Raw genomic sequence first — 24,051 nt, forward strand, 5'->3', positions numbered from 1 at the left:
TTTCCCCTCCTTAACTTTCAAGACTTGTATTTTCCCCCCTCGCATTTACTAACCTAGTCGCAAAAGAGTCTTAGACAAAAACTATATTGACACTTCTCTAACTGCGAAAGTAGTAATTAGTTACACATCTCAGTAATAAAATTTTCTTCCAAGTTTATAAAAGTGATAATTAAATGAAATCATCAACAAATATTAGTAAAACATTTGCATACAATTTATTATTTAACTCTATTTAATAAAGGATGATTTATACTCTTTAGCAAGAAAAATTGACGTTCAATATTTTTTTTTGTCATACGATAGATTTTGTTAAATTAGTCACCGTTGGGGTTTAAACCAACGCCGTCATGCAAAGCTTCAACACCTTTCTAGCACTATAGTAAAGAGCCACTTGCAATTGACGTTCAATATTAATCCTCATAAAATTTCTCACATAAGCATTTTCAAACAGGCTATTTAGGAGTGACTTTAGAATGGCTAAAACATCTTTTAGATAACTAAAACGCTTTTAAGAACATTTGACATAAATGCTTACAAGTCAATTTAGATGAAATTTTAATTTTTTTAATAATTTTTTTTGAAGTGATCCCAACGAAAGAGCTTCCAGTAAAAGTAATTACGACCATATGTACTTTTTAGATAAACATGTTCAAAAAGTCACCGAAAATCATTGAAATTTTCTTTTATCGTTTTAGCTATTGTTAAATTAGCTGTTTTAGTAAATTCTCCTTAGATAAGCACAAATTCTTCGAAAACCTCTTCTATCGTTTTCGCTCAGGTTAAATTAGCTTTCATTAGATTCTCCTTAGATAAGCACAAACTTATTCACATTCTCGATCTTTGTCGCGCATAATTGATTGGGCATTATTTATAGTTTATTTACTTTTTCTCCAGCTTTTCAAATGCTACAAATTTTTATTTTATTTTTATTTTTATTTTGTTTGGATCGCCTTTTCATACTGATCTCAACCCAACTGCTAAAAGTCGTACATGAGTCATCAAGAATGTCCAAAGCATCGGTTAAGACACATGTGCACGCTGACAAAGTAAAGAAACATTTATTATGGATACTTGATCATTTGTCATGATTGTCTAGTGTTGCATGTGCGTTAAGAGCGCATATTCTTTAACATCTTTAGCTCAATCGACGACCTTCTAAATTATACAACCTTTTCCATGACGTTCCACTTTTTTGTAAAATTTGTTAATGCACAAAACCGGAGGTCTTGAAACAACGGAAATCCGACCGCGAATTTGCAAGAAATGTAAATAACACAAGATGTATCGTGGTTCACCCCAATGTTTGGGCTACGTCCACACTGATATTGTATTTCTCTGAGAGGATTGTGAGGGAAAGAGAGCTTGAGAGCTTTGCTCTGGATAGGAGAGGCTTGAGGTTTGTGAGGGTGATGAGGCCTTTTTATAGAATAAGGGCTCCTCCCATTTTTACATATTTGCCTCTTTCTTTATTACATAATTATATTTGAGTCCCTCGAGTATTTATACGAGGTCTAAATACGGAAGCCCTAAGTATGGTATAAACAGTAGTCCCCCAAGTCTTCAGTCAAGAGAGTATTTTGGCTGGAGACTTGAAATTCAGTCCATGTGTGGGCCGAAGTAACTAGATGTCGTCTAGAACTGATACTCGATATGCGACGGTGCTCAAAGTGAAATGATGCTCAACTAGAAGTATCACATGTTGCGAGGCTGCTCTGCTTGTGGCTTATGTTGCCTTGGTTGGCTCGGCTTGTGGCATTTGAAGGTGAGGGAGTCCCTTTTATAAAATAAGGGCTCGCTCCTCAATACATAAATATGGGCTAGAGTTGATGCTCGCGGCGAAGCGGTCGCTCAGTAGGCGGCGATGCCACTGGTTAATAAAAGATGATTTGTACTCTTTAGCAAGAAAAATTGTCGTTCAATATTAATCCTCATAAAATTCTCTTCCATGTAGGCTTGGCAAACGGGTCATCTCAGTCGTGTTCGTGTCATTTTCGTGTAACACCTGTTATCTTAACCGGTCGTGTCGTGTCACACCTGTTATCTTAACAGGTCCTTAACAGGTCGGGTCACTTTACCCAACGGGTAAAGTGACCCGACCCGTTATGACCCGTTAAGAAAAATATTTTTTTTTTCTTAAATTTGCACATACCACACATTGTCACATAAATATTACTTCAAAACATTAAAACACATTTGTCGTTTAAGTACTACATCTACACTCGAAAATAAGAGCCTCATAAAAAACACATCCATACACTACTAATCTATTACAAATATTAAATGTGCAAGGATATGCAAAATGAAAGCGTTTTTGTTTTCAAGGTTGTGAAGCCTTTCTCAAAAGTTTAAACCTTGCCAATGGAACTTAAAGCTTAATGAAAGTGACCCACTAGTGTGTTTATTCGTACTTTCATTAAGTATAACATAAAATTTTGTGGTATCCGCTAGTGTAAATATTTTAAATTGAAGATCGAATTCATTCATTGTATTCATATAGGGTCAAGGAGTGTAGTTGTAAAAAATCATCAAAATCGGAGTTAAAATAACCGTTAAATTGTGATTTTTCGTTTATAACCTTCGAAAAGTTTTGTCCCGTTACTTAATCTTTAAATGTTTGTTTTTTGCAATTTTTGGCGTATGCGATCTCGAAGCATATACAAACAAGTTTGACGGTTAGATCGTTGAAACTAGTTTTGTAGAATGCGTATCCCATCAAAACAATAGATTCACTAACACTTAAGAGTTTATTCATACTTTCATCAAGTATAACATAAGATTTTGTGGTATTCACTAGTGTAAATAGTTTTAATTGAAGATCGAATTCATTCATTGTATTCATATAGGATCAAGGAGTGTAGCTGTAAAAAATCATCAAAATCGGAGTTAAAATAACCGTTAAATCGTGATTTTTCGTTTATAACCGTCGAAAAGTTGTCTCGTTACTTGATCTCTGAGTGTTTGTTTTTTGCAATTTTTGGTGTATGCGATCTTGAAGTATATATAAACATGTTTGATGGTTGGATCGTTGAAACTAGTTTCGTAGAATGCGTATCCCATCAAAACAATAGATTCACTAACACTTAATTCATACTTTCATCAAGTATAACATAAGATTTTGTGGTATCTACTAGTGTAAATATTTTAAATTGAAGATCGAATTCATTCATTGTATTCATATAGTGTCACAGTCCATCCCGAGATTTTCTTATTAAGGACGTGAAATGTCGGATTTGCCCTTAGCGGGGGCTAAGGTACGTGTGTGTGACATTATTTGGATTAATTCTATATAAGTTTTGGATTTAAATTTTAGTTTTATAAAATTTTGGTTAGGGAATTAGATGATGGAGGGTGAGGATTGGATGTTAGACCATCTAAACCCCCTGCTCTCTTTCCCTTCCCGTAGCACTCTCTCTTTCCTCCCTCACGGCTTTCTCTCTCTCTCTCACTCTCGAAGTGTACGGACGAGACCCAAAACCATCCAAAACTCAGTGGATTGAAGCAAACAAGGTAAGATTCTTCATCCTTGTGATGTTCTGAGTTGATTAGTGCTAGTTTTAGGACGTGGAACCTTCGATATCACGTGAACCCGAACCCCTCATTTTTTGTCACTGTTCATGCACACGTGAAATGTTGTGTTTCAGGGAATTCTAAGCTTATTGTGAGCTTAGTGAGGTCCCAAGGAAGGTCGGAGTGCTTCGTTTGAAGGTTTTGGACGTCGGGATCACTAGGTTCGATTTTGGCCGGTTTTGCTTGGAATTTTCCGGTGAGATTTAGTTGTTTTTGGAGCTTAAAAGTAGTGTATCGTGATTCTACATGTTTGGGGCTTCATTTTGGTATAAAATACGAAGAAAATGGTTGAGAAACGAAGGAGAACAAGGAGTTTCAAAGTTGGCCAGAAACCGGCCGTCGGAAAGTTCAGTCCGGCGAGCCGAGGTTAGGGATGATGCCCGTGGGGGCGCGTGTCCCCATGTCTGTCCCGGCGCATGGGGGCGCGTGCGGCCTCCAAAAATTTATCTAAAAATTTCTCGACGTCCGTGACGTCGAGTAGGTCGATGTGGTATATTCATATACCCAAATTGAGCATCGTATGAGAAGTTATTTCGAATTGTTGGTTATGTGTTTAAATTAACGTTTTTATAGTTGTTTCGCATATAGGTGACACTTATCCCGAGGACGAGCGCATCCAGGGACGTCACGGGGGTTACAACCCATCGACTTACCAGTGAGTGGGCAGTTTTGTTTTCGTATTACCTATATACTACTGTTTTTCCTAGAAAATGCGTTTATATGAAAATATGATTTAAATTGCCATGCATGTAATTGTTGAGTTATGAATTGATAATTGATGCATATATATGTGTGAATTGGTGCCGTGGACGCACAGGTGAGTATCAGGTGAGTTTATATGGTTTATATGAATGAATGATGATGTGATTGCGTTGTGAGCTCATAAACTGCACCTTTGGTATTAGTGCTTTTAGTATTCACCACACCGCACGCTCGCCTTGGATCCAAGTAGGTGGATGTCGTACAGACCACTAGAGGTGGTTCCGACATGCCAGTCGTACAGACCATTAAAGGGGTTCTGACTGGTGGGTGACTTTAGATTATGTGCACATATGATTGATGAGAGAAGCACTAGAGCGTATTATTTCACCATATTAGTCGTACAGACTACTATAGGTAGTTCCGACTTATGTGCAGTGTAGTGCCGTACAGGTCACAGTTGGTGACTCCAGCACGGCCGTACATGTCACAGTTGGTGACTCCGGCTGGATGGGATATTGAACTATAGAATCAGCCGTACAGGACCACTGCAGGGTCTCCGGTTGATTTATTATTTCACCTGAGTTATATTGATGCATTCATATTATATTTTGGCATGACATAGCATATTCTTTCTGAGATGTTATGTTGATAGATGGTAAGCTGAGTTTTGATGATATTTGTATATATATATATATATGTTTATATACTATTTTTCTGGGAAAGTATACAGGTTTTACGGTGAGGGGTTAGAAATGTTTTAAATGAAATGTTTTGGAAAAATCTTTGGTTTTACTGACCCACTCATCTTTGTTTTGCGCCCCTCCAGGTTCTAGTTAGCAGTTGGTAGCTCACGAGGTCTTTTTCGGCATTCTGACAGACATTCTGCATGTAGGACTCACCTGCGGGTGTTGTACTTTAATTATGGTCCTACTTGACTGCACTTATACCTACGCTCTGAATTCGTGTGTTTTACTTTATAACTCTCTCTTGTTTGCTAGTAGGTTATGCTGCTTGTGGTTGGTTTAAATTCCTTCATATTTCTGTTATATCTTGCTTCCGTGTCGCATTTTTGGCTACGTCACACTCACGTGACGGCCAGCACGCCTTGATTCTAGGATCGGGGTGTGTCATATAGGGTCAAGGAGTGTAGCTGTAAAAAATCATCAAAATCGGAGTTAAAATAACCGTTAAATCGTGATTTTTCGTTTATAACCGTCGAAAAGTTTTGTCTCGTTACTTGATCTTTGAACGTTTGTTTTTTTTCAATTTTTGGCGTACGCGATCTCAAAGTATATACAAACATGTTTGACGGTTGGATCATTGAAACTAGTTTCGTAGAATGCGTATCCCATCAAAACAATAGATTCACTAACACTTAAGAGTTTATTCATACTTTCATCAAGTATAACATAAGATTTTATGGTATCCACTAGTGTAAATATTTTTAATTGAAGATCGAATTCATTCATTGTATTCATATAGGATCAAGGAGTGTAGCTGTAAAAAATCATCAAAATCGGAGTTAAAATAACCGTTAAATCGTGATTTTTCGTTTATAACCGTCGAAAAGTTTTGTCCCGTTACTTGATCTTTGAATGTTTGTTTTTTGCAATTTTTGGTGTATGTGATCTCGAAGCATATACAAACAAGTTTGACGGTTAGATCGTTGAAACTAGTTTCGCAAAATGCATATCTCATCAAAACAATAGATTCACTAACACGTAAGAGTTTATTCATATTTTCATTACGTATAACATAAGATTTTGTGGTATCCACTAGTGTAAATATTTTAAATTGAAGATCAAATTCATTCATTGTATTCATATAAGGTCAAGGAGTGTAGTTGTAAAAAATCATCAAAATCGAAGTCAAAATAACCATTAAATCGTGATTTTTCGTTTATAACCGTCGAAAAGTTTTGTCTCGTTACTTGATCTCTGAATGTTTGTTTTTTTCAATTTTTGGCGTATGCGATCTTGAAGCATATACAAACAGGTTTGACGGTTGGATCGTTGAAACTAGTTTCGCAAAATGCGTATCTCATCAAAACAATAGATTCACTAACACTTAAGAGTTTATTCATATTTTCATTAAGTATAAAAGTGTAAATATTTTAAATTGAAGATCGAATTCATTCATTGTATTCATATAGGGTCAAGGAGTGTAGCTGTAAAAAATCATCAAAATCGGAGTTAAAATAACCGTTAAATCGTGATTTTTCGTGTATAACCGTCGAAAAGTTTTGTCTCGTTACTTGATCTCTGAATGTTTTTTTTTTTCAATTTTTGGCGTATGCGATCTCGAAGTATATACAAACATGTTTGACGGTTGGATTGTTGAAATTAGTTTCGTAGAATGCGTATCCCATCAGATTCACTAACACTTAAGAGTTTATTCATACTTTCATCAAGTATAACATAAGATTTTGTGGTATCCACTAGTGTAAATATTTTAAATTGAAGATCAAATTCATTCATTGTCTTCATATAGGGTCAAGGAGTGTAGCTGTAAAAAAATCATCAAAATCGGAGTTAAAATAACTGTTAAATCGTGATTTTTTGTTTATAACCGTCGAAAAGTTTTGTCTCGTTACTTGATCTGTGAATGTTTGTTTTTTGTAATTTTTTGCTGATGCGATCTCGAAGCATATACAAACAAGTTTGACGGTTGGATTGTTGAAATTAGTTTCGTATAATTTGTATCCCATGAAGTTCAATGGTGTGTGTGTGTATATATATATATTTATTTATTAAGTAGATTTAAATCTATTTATTTTGTATGTATAATTATTATAGTTTTTAGGGGTATAAAATTTAATTTAAAATTTAATGTATATATAAATATAATTATTATAGTTAATATTTTGGGGGTATAATTATTATAGTATATATAATTATTATAATTATTATAGTTAATTTAATATATATATATGTATATATAATTATTTTAGTTTTTAGGGGTATAAAATTGTTAAATTAATATATATAATTATTATAGTATTTTTTTAGGGTTATAAAATTATTAAATTAATATTCTGCTTATCGTGTATCGTGTTACCCACGTGTATACCGGAACCAACCCGTTATCTTAACAGGTGTTTATCGGTACGACCCGTTTCGTTATCGTGTTGACCCGAACACCTGTTAATTTCGTGTCGTGTCGTGTCGAGTTATCGGGTCGTGTCGGGAATTGTCAGGCCTACTTCCATGTCTAAGACAATTATCGTAATCAAGAATTCAAATTTAATGTATTAGTTACGGAATTCGGTTTTTTTTTCAACTAATTCAAGTAAATACTTGTCGGAATTTCCAATTTTCCACCCCCTAAACCGTATCCCAAAAGAAATTAATCGTGCATACACACACAGAAAAATCAGTACATTTTTCTTTTCGAGTACTGAATTATTTTGCCCTAAATCAAGTTTAAAAACATAACCTTTTATTCGATTGTACGTCACATCTTTAGGTTAAAATTAGACATCAACTTTGCAAATATACTCTTACGTTCTTCCATTTTCTAACCATACGGCAAATGGACCCGAATTACCCGATGTATCTTCAAGTTGGATTTAGAAGTTGGGCTATGAAATGAATTTCTTCAGGCCCACGTAGAAGGACTTCCTTTTAAGAAATGATTTTAGCACATATTATTTTCTTTCGCACTCTTGATTTTGCTTGTAATCATATCTTTAATCTTTAATCTTTAATATTAGAAAGTCAGAAGTCCAATTTGGTGTCTTAAGGGAGGCTTCACATAAAATAATTGGACTATAAAGCCCCTCAAACAAAGAATCCACAACTAGCTGAAAATAATAGAAACAAAATAACAGGGATAATTTTGTCATAAAACAAAAAAAAATTACAAAGCATTAGAAGCAGTTTTCTTCCCACTATCTTGCGAGAAGAATCCGCATGATGGAAGCAAAAGAAACCGTCGTCGTCCCGCACAAGAACCACATCTGGAGGAACTCTTTCACTCATCTCAAGAACCACACTTGGAGGAAAAGAATCAGTTTTCTTCCTACCAATTCTCTAACCTCCAACCACATCCGGAGGAAAATAATCAGTTTTCTTCCTACCAATTCTCTCTCCTCCACCTACGCCCCGGCGTCTTCAGTGCCATCTTCTCCAAGTACCCAACTTCCCAATTTAAAAAACTAGGGTTTTTTTTTCTTTCTGTCAGTTAATTTGGGAATGGTGACTATCTTACTCAATGGGTGAGATTGTGTGTGTTAAAAGAGATTGGGCATCTACAGAGCCACGGAAAATCCCCAAGTCCAGTTTTGATTTTCCACTCTTTTCATTTTTTTTCCTTGCAGATTCGTGAAAAGGATTGGGAGTACAAAGTGAAGCTTTTTTGTAGTTTGTCACTGATCTTGATATAATTTTTTTTTTTTTTTGAGGTTTTCAGAATATGGGATTTGATCGAAATGTGTGATTTATATCATAAGGCTATGAAATTTTACTAAATTATGTTTCAAGCTATGGAATTTACTTAACTGTGTGTTTTACTACTATGTTTACAGACTATATACAAGAGCAGGAAATGGAAATCGAAGCGTTGGAAGAAAATTCTTGCGGATGACTTCAAAGGTATCTGCTATGTGGTGCTTCTACAGACCAACATTTGTTATCTGTTTTCAATTTTTATTATCACAAATAGTGAAATTAATAGGAATGTTCTTTTCTGTTGTTTTCGATATGCCAGAAATACATTCGGGTGAGAGCGGGTTAAATACTTCCAAGCGATGTTTCTAAATAAAAGTATCTCCAGTGGTAGGTATCTCCTTCTCTTGCTGTTTGCATTCTACTGGCATAATATTGTTATAACAGCATCATGCATGTCAGGTTGAGAAAGAGTCTTGCTCGGTACAACTTTTCAACTCTCAATCTCAATCTTTTATTCTCAATTCTCAACTTCAAGCTTAAATAGGGATTACAAACTTGGACGTGCATATATGTATACTTACCATAATTCATTTTTAGTTTCATTTTGGCAATCTTAAATAGAGTTTACAGACTTGGACTATTGGACTATTAATTGGTAGTGAAGGAGTCTTCACAAAGAATGTTGTATACAAAGATATTTTGCTTCCCTCAAATTCAACATAAGGTTATATTCTTTCTTTTAATGTTTAATTCCCGTTTTCAACTTTTAATGCAATTCAATTACAAATAATGCTAATATTTGATTTTAACTGAATGCATTAAATTATCAACAGGACGACGATATGAGTTCATGATATGAAGAACCGTCAAGTGTATCAAGGTCAATTGAAGTTCTTGGATTGTTTTTATACTTTTTATTTAGCTTTTAGTTGCAGCTAAATTATAAGGATTTTCTCTGTTATGTATTACTTGTTTTTTACAAATTCTAGATTAATACTTTAAATTACTGCCTGTATAATTAGAGATGATAATCATCTTTATTTTATGTTTCTATAACAAGACGTGTTACTTAGAAAAATGTGTTAAGAACATGAATTTGACATTAAAAAATATTTTTTATAAAATAGTTGGACTACTTGCAAATTGACTATATAAAGAATTGAAGATTAAAGGACCACTATTTCAAAGACGCTATTGGGACTAGAAATCAGAAAACAAATGGAATGTTATAAATAGGCAAAATTCATAGAGAGATAACCTTTACTCGGTGAAGGAACGAAGCAGTTGCAGAGTAATATACCGACACAAGCTGTTGCAGAGGAAGTAATGTATATTATTGCTATTAGATATATTTCTCTTTTCTTTCTTCTTCTCATTCACTAATCTTTGCACAATTGAATTGCTCTATTTATAGAGCTACTTCAATGGAAAATTACAAAACATTACTATTTAGCTTATGAGTATATAGTACACATGTGATACTTTACTATACACATTACTATACACATGTGGGCAAACATATCCATCATTTACAACACTCCCCCTTGGATGCCCACATATCAACATCAGTTGCCTCATTAAAACCTTGCTTGGAAAAACCCTGTGGGAAAAAACCATACCGAAGGAAAAAGAGTACAACTTTACCCGGATGGTGTTGAGCATGCTTAGGTTGCCTCGTTAAAACCTTGATAGGAAAAACCCAGTGGGAAAAATCCTAAGCGAAGGAAAAAGAGTACAACATGCATGTATCATGGATGCTCCCCCTGAATTGTATCTCCCCCTGATTCCGCATTTTTCAAATCTGTAAGCCGACGTAATCCGATTCCCTGTACCAACTTCTGAAATGTGCACTTTGGTAGAGATTTGGTGAACAAGTCTGCTAAATTTTCATTGGAACGGATTTGTCTGACTTCAAGAACTTTAGCCTTCTGAAGCTCATGTGCGCTGAAAAATCTTGGAGATATGTGTTTAGTCTTATCACCTTTGATAAATCCTTCCTTCATTTGGGCGACACAGGCTGCATTATCTTCATGGATGACAGTTGGAGTGTCTGTCTTTGAAGGTAGACCACATGAATTCCGGATGTGATGGATCATTGATCTTAACCAAGAACATTCACGACTTGCTTCATGTAAAGCAATTATTTCCGAATGATTGGAAGATGTTGCAACTAGCGTTTGCTTTGTTGATCGCCATGAAATTGCAGTATATCCATTAGTGAACACATATCCATTTTGTGAGCGGGCTTTATGCGGATCGGAGAGAAAACCAGCATCTGCGTATCCAACAAGGATTTGTTCATTTGTGGGCTTGTCTGAGTAGAAGAGACCCATATCTGTTGTCCCACGAAGGTATCGTAGAACATCTTTGACTCCCTTCCAATGACGAATTGTTGGAGCAGAGCTGTACCTGGCTAACAAGTTAACTGAAAAAGCTATATCTGGTCTAGTACATTGTGCTAAATACAATAAAGCACCTATTGCGCTCAAATATGGTACTTCTGGACCAAGGACCAGTTCATCATCTTCTTTTGGACGAAATGGATCTTTCTTAATGTCCAAAGAACGAACGACCATTGGGGTGCTAAGTGGATAAGACTTGTCCATGCCAAATCGCTTCAGTATTTTTTCAATGTAAGCTGATTGATGGACCAAAATTCCACTAACACAATGCTCGATCTGCAGGCCTAGACAATATTTGGTTTTCCCAAGGTCTTTCATTTCAAATTCGTTTTTCAGATATTCAGCAGTTTTGTTGAGTTCTTCGGGGGTTCCAACTAGGTTCATATCATCGACATATACTGCCACTATAGCAAATCCAGTATTTGATTTCTTAATGAACACACAAGGGCAGATGACATTGTTGGCATATCCTTCTTTAATCAAATACTCACTGAGACGATTATACCACATTCGCCCAGATTGTTTCAGCCCATATAGTGATCGCCTTAATTTGATTGAGAACATACCCCGTGGTTTGTTAGTTGCTTCAGGCAACTTAAGTCCTTCTGGGACTTTCATATATATGTCAGTATCTAATTCTCCATATAGATACGCGGTGATGACATCCATAAGTCGCATGTCAAGTTTTTCTGAAATCACCAAACTTATTAAGTAACGAAACGTAATTGCATCCATTACAGGAGAGTATGTCTCTTCATAATCAACTCCAGGTCTTTGTGAAAAACCTTGTGCAACGAGTCGTGCTTTATATCTTGCAATCTCGTTTTTCTCGTTGCGTTTCCTTGTGAATACCCATTTATAACCTACGGGGTTCACACCAGGCGGGGTTTGGACTACTGGTCCAAAAACACTTCGTCTTTCCAAGGATTTTAATTCTGCCTGGATTGCATCTTTCCACTTAGGCCAATCTTGTCTCTGTTTGCATTCATCAACAGAGCGGGGCTCAATATCATCACTTAATATGATTTCAGTGGCTATTGCAAATGCAAACATGTCATCGATGATTATTTCATTTCGATCCCACAATTCATTAGTACATGCATAATTTATGGATATTTCTTTGCTTTCATGTACTTCTGTCTCTTCAGGGACATGTGTCTCATCAAGGACATTTTCTTTTTCTGGAAGTACAGAGTCACGAATTGTGGATTTATCATTCAATTCCTTTTCTTGAATGATATCATTTGGGTTCAATTGGGCCCTCATCTTTCTCTTTCGAGGAGCTGAATCTTTTGAACCTGGGGGTCTACCACGCTTCAGGCGTGCACTGGATGAATCATTCGCTGCCACTTTATTTTGTCCAACAGGGACATCAATTCTTGCAGGTGCGTTTGCAGCCGGTATATATGACTGTGTCACTTTCGAAGCATCATTAAATGCATCTGGCATTTGATTAGCAATACCTTGAAGATGAACGATTCTTTTCACTTCGTTTTCACATTGAGTGCTTCTTGGATCAAAATGAGATAAGGTGGGAACAACCCATGTTAGCTCTTGTCGTTCTTCTGGAACGGTCTTTTCTCCCCCTAACGACGGGAAAATTGTCTCATCAAAATGACAATCAGCAAAACGAGCTGTAAACACATCACCAGTCAAAGGTTCCAAATATCTAATGATAGATGGTGAATCAAAACCCACATAAATTCCCAATCTGCGCTGAGGTCCCATTTTAGTTCGTTGTGGTGGTGCAATAGGCACATAAGCAGCACAACCAAAAACTCGTAAATGTGAAATATTTGGCTGATGTCCAAACACGAGTTGTATTGATGAGTATTGGTGGTTGGCTATGGGTCTCAATCTAACCAATGATGCAGCATGTAATATGGCATGTCCCCATGTAGAAACTGGCAATTTCGTTTTCATGAGCAGAGTGCGGGCTATTAATTGAAGCCGCTTGATAAATGCCTCTGCTAAACCATTTTGAGTATGGACATGAGGAACAGGGTGTTCAACATTAATGCCCAGTGCCATACAGTAATCATCAAAGGTTTGAGACGTAAATTCACCAGCGTTATCAAGTCGAATGGACTTAATGGGATGATCTGGGAACTGTGCTCGCAACTTAATTATCTGAGCAAGAAGTCTCGCAAAAGCTACATTTCGAGTAGACAATAGGCAAACATGTGACCATCGGGTAGATGCATCAACCAAAACCATAAAATATCGAAATGGTCCACAAGGTGGTTGAATAGGTCCACAAATATCCCCTTGAATTCTTTGCAAAAATGATGGGGATTCATCATCAACCTTTAGTTGTGATGGTCTAATTACCAACTTCCCTTGGGAACAAGCCTTGCAAGGATTATCATTCGGGACATTAATGTGTCTGCTCAGTAATGGATGTCCATTAGAGTTGGTAATGATTCTACGCATCATGGTGGATCCTGGATGACCTAGACGGTCATGCCAAAGCATGTAAACCTTTGAATCAATGAACTTCTGGTTCATGACAGTATATGCCTCAACTGTCTTTATGTATGTACAATACAATCCACTCGATAAACCATGCAACTTCTCCAATATACGCTTCTGGGTATCGTTGGAGGTAATGCATAAATATTCCACATTTTCTACACTTTTCGTTTCAAGGTGGTATCCATTTAAACGTATGTCTTTAAAACTCAACAAATTTCGAATGGACCGAGTAGCATATAATGCATTCTTTATAGACAATATTGTTCCATTTGGTAACATAATCTGGGCTTTTCCTGAGCCTTCAATTACATCTGATGGTCCTGATATTGTTGTTACCTTTACTTTTGCAAGTACCAAATTCGAGAAATACTTTCGGTCTCGAAGTATTGAATGCGTGGTTGCGCTATCTGCAAGACAAAAGTCTCCGCCATTGATCTTGTTTTGAGAATAACCATAATTTTTATCCATGATCTCTGAGTAAAGAAAAAGCAGTTTATTCATACTGGAATACTACTTTTATTGAATTGAAAATGCGAGCATTAAACCACAGGTACAAATAACATGAGTACATTAAACATAAATAATTCAATCGGACCCATAAACTTCATTCCCTCTTTCATTAATAAAGTCTGTAGCATCCAGGTGGGTTGTGTTTAACTGTCCTGATAAATTGGTCACTGGATCAGGGGTTTCCATTGGTTTAGCCTGGTTAAGGAAATTGATCTCGACACCCTTCTCCTTGAAAGAGGCTTGATATAGTTCCACCAGATGCTTTGGGGTGCGACAAGTACGCGCCCAATGTCCGTTGCCACCACACCTATGGCAACCTCCTTCATGATTTCTAGGAGTGTTCACATGAGCTTTTCCTTTCTGGCGATTGGTATTTTTAAAGCTCGGGCCTGGATTATACCTTGGAACCTGGTTGTGAAACTGGACACCATGGTTCTTGCTTTTTCCTTTCCACCGACCTTGCTTGTGACCACGTCCTCGTTTGTAATTATTGCCACGGGAGGATATGGTATTTCTTTCAAGGGACGCAACATTCACTTCTGGGAACGGTGCTGATCCAGTAGGTCGGGAATTATGGTTTTTCATGAGAAGCTCATTGTTCTGTTCAGCCACCAAGAGCACAGATATCAGCTGGTTGTATTCAGTGAAGCCTCGCGCTCTATACTGTTGTTGCAGTATCATGTTAGAGGCGTGGAATGTGCTGAAAGTCTTTTCCAATAACATTTCCTCAGTGATAGTATCCCCACAGAGTTTCATCTGAGAGGTAATTCTGAACAACGCCGAATTGTACTCAGCCACTGATTTGAAATCCTGGATCCTTAGGTGAGTCCAGTCATAGCGAGCTTTTGGAAGAATCACCGTTGTCTGGTGATTGTATCTGCTTCTCAAGGCATTCCAAAGGGCTAACGGATCTTCAACCGTTAAGTACTCGCTCTTTAGTGCCTCATCAAGATGGCGACGAATAAAAATCATGGCCTTTGCTCGATCTTGAGAGGATGAACTGCTTTCTTCCTTGATGGTATCTCCAAGATTTGCTGCTTCCAGATGGATCTTGGTATCCAGTACCCATGTAAGGTAATTCTTTCCAGTAATGTCCAGGGCAGCAAAATCAAGCTTTGCTAAGTTTGCCATTTTCTTTTCTGAAAGAAAAATGAGGTGTGTAAGAACTTGCAGTAATATGTGTACTGGAGAAATATATTGTTAGAACTTCTGGTTCTTACAAAATTTTTTTGATCTTCAGGCCAAAATGATAAGTACTCGAAACTTCAGGCTCGAGATTTACACAATTAATGAGAAGGGCAATTGTACCGCACCATTCTCATCGAAATAAGTATAGGATGGGTGATTATTCCGCACTACTTTAAACAGCAGGAAAATTTAAATATGTAGAGCAAGGTGGACGATTATACCGCACCACCTAAAATTGCGATAAAATTTAAATATGCAAAGCAGGGTGGACGATTATACCGCACCACCTAAAATTGCAATAAAATTAAATATGCAAAGCAGGGTGGACGATTATACCGCACCACCTAAAATTGCAATAAAATTAAATATGCAAAGCAGGGTGGGTGATTATTTCACACCACCTAAAATTGCGATAAAATTAAATATGTAAAGCAGGGTGGGTGATTATTTCACACCACCTAAAATTGCGATAAAATTAAATAACGGAAAAATTTAAATATGCAGGATAGAGCGGGCGATTATACCGCTCCACTTAAAATTTGCAGTAAAATTAGATCTGCAGTCCAAGATAGGCGATAGAACCGCACAATCTTGGATTGCATAAATAATCAGTGGGTTAGTAGTCAATATCTACACCAAACAAGAAATCAAAGATATAAGTGACAGTTAGTTGGAGAACTAGAAGTAAACATGGTGCAAACAGTTCTTCGCGAGGGTATACCCAGCAATTGAGGGAGAGGAAGAAGAAGAACAGAAAAAACCTTAGAGGAAACATTTTTTTTCTTTCGGTGAAAGGAAATGAGAAAAAGATTAGAGAGTCGTGCTGATAACGTGTTATAAATAGGCAAAATTCATAGAGAGATAACCTTTACTCGGTGAAGGAACGAAGCAGTTGCAGAGTAATATACCGACACAAGCTGTTGCAGAGGAAGTAATGTATATTATTGCTATTAGATATATTTCTCTTTTCTTTCTTCTTCTCATTCACTAATCTTTGCACAATTGAATTGCTCTATTTATAGAGCTACTTCAATGGAAAATTACAAAACATTACTATTTAGCTTATGAGTATATAGTACACATGTGATACTTTACTATACACATTACTATACACATGTGGGCAAACATATCCATCATTTACAACATGGAAAGTAATATAGAGAGAGGGAGACAACTTTCAACTCCATTGAAGTTTTAATACGTCATCCGCGTTTGAATATGTATCTGAATATGTGTTCATAAACTCTCGATATGTAATGTTTCCAAAAAAAAAAAAATTGGATATATTAAAAGCCCGAAACATATGAAGTTTTGAGAATACTTGACGAGCAAATTGTCCAGACAATATTAATATGGGGTTACGTAATCTTTGGAGGGGTCAGCTGAAGTTGGATGTATAAAATATGAGATAACGTGGAATGAGTTTGCTGCAGAAAAAAAAAAAAGAACTTTAACAAAAAGCTCCTGGTACTATTTACTTTAACGAAAAAACATATTTTTACACTTAAAAGTCAAGCATGGTACTATTCACGTTACCCTTTATTTTGTCTTAATCGTTAAAACTCAAAGTTTTCAAGTCATTTTCATTAGTTTTCCTAAAAAAAAGTATTGAGATGAGCATCATTTCAGAAACAAAAATAGAAACATCAAATCGTTCGTATATGTACTCACACATTGTGATTTGAATTTCGTTTGATGCCTATGATTAGATTGGATAACTCACTATATTTTAGTATACGTTGAATGAATAAATGGATATTAACTTCTAGGGATTATATTTTCTTGATGATTAATATATCTTCTACTTAAGTTTGGAAAAAATTTGAAAGTTGACATTCTTTCCTGTCAAGATTTTATAAAGGGACTGCAGCAGGCACTACTAATAAACCAGACACCAATATTGTCACAGGTTAACTACTTAACCAAACATAAAAAGTTTAATCACAAAAGACCTTAATATAATTAGAGTAAAACCACTTAATACATTACAGTTTCAAACCAATTGTCAATACTAACGAGGTTTGAGAGCTCCTCAAATAGAGTGAAAACTAGATGCTGACCAAATGGTTGGCGATCTTTTTACTTGCTTATTTCATTAGAACATTAACGTCACCTTATTAGGCTTATTTTCACGTAAGCTTAAAGCACAACCACTTTGGAATTCGATAGATGAGACATGTTTCCAATTCATACTCCTTGGAAGAGCACGCCATTGACACTCACCCCGCCGTCGACGAGAATAGTTTGCCCAGTAATATAAGAAGCTGCAGGCAGGCATAGAAATGCTACCAGCGAAGACACCTCCTCTGGCTCCCCAGGACGTCCTAAAGGGCACCGAGAGTTTATCATCTCCAATGCCTTTTCCTTTCCGAGAAACTGCATGTACAGAAGAGAGAATGGATGTAATATATCAGTAATTGTTTAATAACTTGTCTAGCCCTTCAATAAAAAAATAAAGGGATCCTTTATATGTGGTCTCTAGTTATCAATATTATTTCACGTAAATCTTATTAGTTTTCAGTTTTTTATCAAAGTACTTTGCCTTTGCGCATCGCATCATATTGATATTAATGTATTTCCATATCAACTATTTCTTTTTAAAATTCCTTAATTTATGGACTTCGAGTTTTGTAATAAATTATTCCCTAAAAAAAATATAAAAGGCACACAATACACAGTAAAATTTGAAACCAACGCAACATTAATCTACCAAGAATCAAGCGGGTACATTCTAAACACATAAAAAAAACAACGTACACATAACATTGGTCCTCATGACACGGATCCAAAACAAGAAGTGCAAAAAAAAAAAACATTTTGCATAAAATATACCCATGTGACCAAAAAATGCATTCAACTCATATATGGGTACATGCTAAACTCATAAAAAAAAAGTATTGTAAATTTGTACCCATTATGTACTCCAACAAAATTGGTGAGGCATGTGTTCATGGCGAAAAAAGATGACAACGAGGAAGAGGAGTGACTTCAATTGCACAAAATAGATACATTAGGTGTTAAATAGACTTTTGGTCTGAACTAATCATAGATTGTTTTGCCTACAACATTGATTTGAGGAAAGGAGTTTTAAATTCAAAATAGATACATTAGGAAATTCAAAATAGATTTTTGAAAGAATTGGATTTGTTTTTCCTAAAAGTCCATTTAACACCTAATGTGTCTATTTTAAATTTCCTAATCATACGTTTATCTCTTTGCTGTCACTTCCCTCTCTCTCTCCTTCGGTTAAATTTAGGCCTACAACTTTGATTTTAATTTGAGCATGGTTATTCTCTTAATGTGAATTCACAATTACTTCACTTACAGTACTAACCTAATAAATACATAATGGATAAAAGTATATACATATATATATATTTTTGTTTTGTTTCTTACTCCCACGAGCAAATCCAATTTTTTTTTTTTTTAAATTTACTATTATTAGGGGAAATGGAGAGTTTAACTCCGCCTATGTAAGTTTATCTTACATTGCCGGTCCCAAGCCCGGATAAAGGAGGAGGGGGAGGGCGTCAGGTAGTCGACAACCGGCACTCCACAGTTACGTCGAATCCTTATGACAATGAATCCAGAACGAAATCGCGCTAAAGCTAGGACGTCACCCGTAAGTGGCGCGCTGTGTGGCCTGAGCACAGTGATAAGTGAGCAAGGGTCACTGTATCTCCATCGGCACCCGGATGCAGTGTTAAATGAGCAAGGGGGCCATAGAAACTTCTTTTCGAACGACTCCACTCAAAGTTGTTTGGGAGCATATGCTCCTATCAACTTTACACAGGACACACAAAAGAAGTACTTTGATCCTATTAGACGGGGGATGGTGAAGAAGGTAGGACAGAAGGGTAGAGTTCAAGAGAGTAGAATGCGTTTAGGAACGTGGAATATAGGAACCTTAACGGGAAAATCTATGGAAGTAGTGGAAGTTATGGTGAGGAGAAGGATAAATATTATGTGCCTACAATAAACTAAGTGGGTTGGTCTTAAGGCAAAAGATCTAGAAAACTCAGGGTTTAAGCTTTGGTATTCGGGCACAAATAGAACGAGAAACGGTGTTGGCATCATTGTGGACAAGACCTTGACACAAGATGTTGTAGATGTCAAAAGGGTAGGAGATAAAATCATGGCAATTAAGATTGTAATAGGACAAGAACTCATCAATGTGATTAGTGCGTACACACCTCAAGTAGGGTTGGATACGAGTTCGAAGGAGAAATTTTGGGAAGACCTTGGAGACTTGGTGCAAGGAATTGCTCAGATAGAGAAGTTATTTATAGGAGGAGATTTAAATGGACACGTGGGCAGAGAGACAGGCAACTATGGAGGTTTTCATGGTGGCCATGGTTTTGGGGAGAGAAATGAGGATGGGGAAGTTATCTTGGATTTTGCAATGGCATATGATCTCTTCTTAGCCAACACCTTCTTTAAGAATAGAGAAGAACATGTGATCGCCTACAAGAGTGGGTCGTCAAAAACACAAATAGATTTTCTTCTAATGAGAAAAGGGGATCGTATAACTTGTAAGGATTGCAAAGTTATACCGGGGGAGAGCTTGGCTAATCAACATCGCTTGTTGGTGATGGATGTACATATCAAAAGAGTGTGAAAAAAGAACAAGACTTGGAAGTGCCCAAATACTAGATGGTGGAATCTAAAAGGAGAAAAACAAGTCACTTTCAAAGAGCAAGTAATCACCCAGTGTGTGTGGGATAGAGAGGGGGAAGCTAGCCAAATGTGGGATTCCATGGCTAGCTGTATCCGAAAAGTAGCAAAAGAGGTATTAGGAGAGTCCAAGGGCTTTGCTCCACACCAAAAGGAATCTTGGTGGTGGAATGAGGAGGTACAAACAAAGGTGAAGGCTAAGAAGGAATGTTGTAAAGCCTTATACAAGGATAGGATCGATGAAAATGGTGAAAGGTATAGAAGAGCGAAGCAAGAGGCAAAGAAAGCTGTGAGAGAAGCTAAGTTAGCGGCTTATGACGATATGTATAAGCGACTAGATACCAAAGAAGGAGAGTTGGATATCTATAAACTAGCTAGAGCAAGGGAAAAGAAGACAAGGGACCTAAACCAAGTGAGGTGCATCAAGGATGAGGATGGAAAGGTTCTTGCTGCAGAGAACGCGGTCAAAGACAGATGGAGAGGTTATTTTCATAATCTTTTCAATGAAGGATATGAAAAGAGTACTCCTTTAGGGGAGTTGAGTAACTCAGAAGAGTGTAGAAACTACTCATTTTATCGTCGAATCAGGAAGGAAGAAGTGGTTGTAGCTTTGAAGAAGATGAAGCATAGAAAAGCAGTGGGCCCAGACGATATACCGATTGAAGTGTGGAAAGCCTTGGGAGAGACAAGTATAGCATGGCTCACTGACCTTTTCAATAAGATTTTGAAAACGAAGAAGATGCCAAACGAGTGGCGAAAGAGCACCTTGGTGCCTATTTACAAGAATAAGGGCGACGTACAAAATTGCATGAACTATAGGGGTATTAAGCTAATGAGTCATACAATGAAGCTCTGGGAGAGAGTCATTGAGCATAGATTGAGGCAAGAGACACGGGTTTCGGACAACCAATTCGGGTTCATGCCAGGGCGCTCAACCATGGAGGCAATCTATCTCTTACGAAGATTGATGGAAAGATATAGAGATGGGAAAAAGGATTTACACATGGTCTTTATAGATTTGGAAAAAGCGTATGATAGGGTCCCAAGAGACATTCTTTGGAGGATTTTAGAGAAGAAAAGAGTACGAGTAGCATATATCCAAGCTATAAAGGATATGTATGAAAGAGCAAAGACTGCCGTAAGAACTCATGAAGGACAAATCGAAAGCTTCCCCATAACTGTAGGATTACATCAAGGCTCATCCTTAAGTCCTTACCTTTTTGCGTTGGTAATGGATGAGTTAACAGGACATATTCAAGATGATATTCCTTGGTGTATGCTTTTCGCAGACGATATAGTATTGATAAATGAAACTCAGGAAGGGGTAAATGCGAAGCTTAACCTTTGGAGAGAAGTGTTGGAATCTAAAGGTCTTCGCCTAAGCCGATCAAAGACAGAATATATGGAGTGCAACTTCAGTGCAAATGAAGGCCAAAATGAGTTAGGGGTGAAGATTGAAGATCAGGAAATACCAAAGAGCGACCGTTTTCGCTACCTAGGATCTATCTTGCAAAAGAACGGAGAATTAGATGGAGATCTCAACCATAGAATACAAGCTGGATGGATGAAGTGGAAGAGTGCATCCGGCGTGTTGTGTGATCGTCGTATGCCACTGAAGCTTAAGGGAAAATTTTATAGGACGGCAATAAGGCCGGCGATGCTGTATGGCACAGAATGTTGGGCGGTGAAGCACCAACACGTACACAAAATGGGTGTAGCGGAGATGAGGATGCTTCGTTGGATGTGTGGGCACACGAGAAAGGATAAGATTAGGAATGAGGGTATCCGAGGTAAAGTAGGAGTAGCCGAAATTGAAGGAAAACTGAGAGAAAATCGGTTACGGTGGTTTGGACATGTGCAAAGAAGGCCTACTGACGCTCCGGTTAGAAGATACGACTACGGGACAGAGGTTTAGGGCCGAAGGGGTAGAGGAAGACCTAGGAAAACTTTGGAAGAGACTCTAAGAAAAAACTTAGAGTACTTGGATCTAACGGAGGACATGACACAGGATCGAGCACAATGGCGTTATAAGATTCATATAGCCGACCCGACTCAGTGACTTGGATTTTTCAAGTCTCCAATCGAGAAGTTTTCCCCACTCGGGAAATTAAGGGAACACTACCTCAACCTACATGCTCCACTCACAAAGCTTCAACATACAAGCTTCAACAAAAGAAAAATTCAAAGAACTTAGTGAAGAAGGCTTTGGTGTATTTAACACAATACGTTGAAATGAAACAAAGCTTATTTATTGATATATCTAAGAAGTTACAAATATGTACATATACACGAGTCAAAATAAACAAACAAGAGGGAGCCTTCACAAAGGTTGCTTAGGAGAAGTCTCAGCAGTCGGCAGAGCCCCAGAAAGAGAAGGCACCGGAGGGGGATCATTCGGAGCCTCAGTACTGGACAGCACCCTAGAAGGAGGAGGCATCGGAGGTTGATCATTTGGAGCTTCATTACGCGGTACAGCCCCAGAAGACGAAGGCAATAAATGCCTTTGGAACAAACCCACAAACCTCTGATGATCATGTAAAATCTGACCATCAGATTCCTTCATCTGGTCAAGCTTCCTCTTCATGTTTGTAGCATAGTCATGAGCGAGCCGGTGCAACTGTTAATTCTCATGCTTGAGCCCTCTAATCTCCTGTTTGAGACTCATCACTTCAGCTGCCAATGATTCAACTTGGCGGGTTCGAGCAAATAGGCGTTGGGCCATATTAGACACAGAACCTGCACACTGAACACTGAGAGCCAGAGAATCCTTAACAGCCAACTCATCAGACCGTTTGGAAAGTAGTCTGTTATCTTTGGGAGTGAGAAGGTTCCTGGCCACCACCGCAGCGGTCATATCATTCTTCATCACGGAATCCCCAACGGTAAGAGGACCAGTAGGGGATAACAAGGATGGGCGCCATATGTTGTCTGGAGAAGGCGTGGCTGCCTCTTCAACAAGGTTCAAGTCAAAACGACGGTCGGAGGGGCCAGACATTTTTCAAAGGTGTTGAAGAGAAAAGAGGTCGGACAAATCAAGATCTTAGAAATACAAGAAGGGAGCTTCTACTGGTGGAGATTCAAGTGTGCTTTGGAACTTAATACCAGCCTCTATAAAAATCCGCACTCGATGGAGCTTCAGAAATCGAAGAGGCACCTGCTCAGAAATCGAAAAGGCGTTTGCTTTCTCAAAAGCTGGGCTGCTCAGAGACCACGAGGGCCGATCTCAGGAATCGAAGAGGTGTTTGCTTTCTCAAAAGCTGGGCTGCTCAAAGACCATGAAGGTCGATCGCAGAAATCGAAGAGGCGCTTGCTTTCTCAAAAGCTAGGCTGCTCAGAGACCACGAGGGCCGATCTCAAAAATCGAAGAGGCACCTGCTTTTTCAGCCTTGTCATCACCTGTCACATGCACACTCAACTTTGCGGAAATTACGGGCATTCTGTCGAAGATTTCTAGTGAAGTAGAAAGCACGTGAATGTTATTGTTCAATCATTCACTTTCCACACGCAACATCAGCTCACGGGTACCACAGATAACTTTGCCAAAAATCTCTGACAAAGTTTAGACACGTGAAGCTTGCAACTCCCATTACATCGCTATGACCAAGAAGGGTAAAAGAATAGCAAAGAAACAGCACTAACAAAGTTTAGACACATAAATTTTGAAGGTCTAGCTACCATATTATTACCCACAAGGGTAAAGGAACATGACCATTTTTGGATAATTGGAAAGTCCCTGTGGGTCAACCTCTGTGCTCCGTGGCAAGGTAGACTAGCAAACAGGCCTAACCTTTACTCACATTCGAGAAAACACTCCCAACAAGATTGCTTGCTTCAAGATCGAAGAGGCACCGTCCTCCGAATCTCAAGAGCCAGACTCCCAACATGATTACTTTCTCAAAAAGCGACGAAACACCGCTCTCCGAATCTTGAGAGCCAGACTCCTAACAGGATTGCTTTCTCAAAAATCGAAGAGGCACCGTTCTTCGAATCTCGAGAGACAGATCCCCGACAGGATTGCTTGTTCAAAAATCGAAAAGGTACCGCTTTCTCAACTTCGAGAGCCCCTTAGATAAAGTTTGTCTGTAATCCTCACACCGCTTTCTCAACTTCGAGAGCCAGATCTCCTTGGATAAAGCTTGTTTGTA

At 37.7% G+C, this 24,051-nt stretch overlaps 2 protein-coding genes and 1 long non-coding RNA gene across 7 annotated transcripts in view; 1 reads left to right on the forward strand and 2 right to left on the reverse strand.

Moving 5' to 3' along the window:
- LOC126616816 (tropinone reductase homolog At1g07440-like) overlaps nucleotides 1–24,051 on the reverse strand; it is a 64,934-nt gene that overhangs the window by 34,883 nt on the left and 6,000 nt on the right. Inside the window, exon 5 of one of the 3 annotated variants that reach the window (XM_050284942.1) lies at nucleotides 17,534–17,608. The exons of 1 other annotated variant lie outside the window; for it this stretch is intronic. In XM_050284942.1, the coding sequence (XP_050140899.1) occupies nucleotides 17,534–17,608 (75 nt within the window). Of the gene's footprint in view, nucleotides 1–17,168; nucleotides 17,609–24,051 lie in introns of those variants that run through there. One more of the 3 variants, XM_050284940.1, reaches the window with a different exon arrangement.
- On the forward strand, nucleotides 8,102–9,727 carry LOC126616818 (uncharacterized). Of its 3 annotated transcripts, none has more exons than XR_007621261.1 (5): nucleotides 8,102–8,400; nucleotides 8,795–8,861; nucleotides 8,977–9,044; nucleotides 9,255–9,381; nucleotides 9,491–9,727. It is a non-coding gene; the product is annotated as an uncharacterized LOC126616818 (long non-coding RNA). The 3 variants fall into 3 exon arrangements; XR_007621259.1 differs by having other exon boundaries at nucleotides 9,279–9,381; XR_007621260.1 differs by having other exon boundaries at nucleotides 8,812–8,861; nucleotides 9,279–9,381; nucleotides 9,491–9,725.
- Nucleotides 14,027–16,389, reverse strand: LOC126616815 (uncharacterized). Its single transcript, XM_050284939.1, has 2 exons — nucleotides 16,099–16,389; nucleotides 14,027–15,183 (listed from the first exon to the last, which is right to left on the reverse strand). Exons 1-2 carry the CDS (start codon nucleotides 16,214–16,216, stop codon nucleotides 14,120–14,122), a joined length of 1,182 nt encoding a protein of 393 aa, XP_050140896.1. The 5' UTR covers nucleotides 16,217–16,389; the 3' UTR covers nucleotides 14,027–14,119.

This window comes from Malus sylvestris, chromosome 3, assembly GCF_916048215.2.
Source record: "Malus sylvestris chromosome 3, drMalSylv7.2, whole genome shotgun sequence".
Lineage (NCBI taxonomy): Eukaryota > Viridiplantae > Streptophyta > Magnoliopsida > Rosales > Rosaceae > Malus > Malus sylvestris.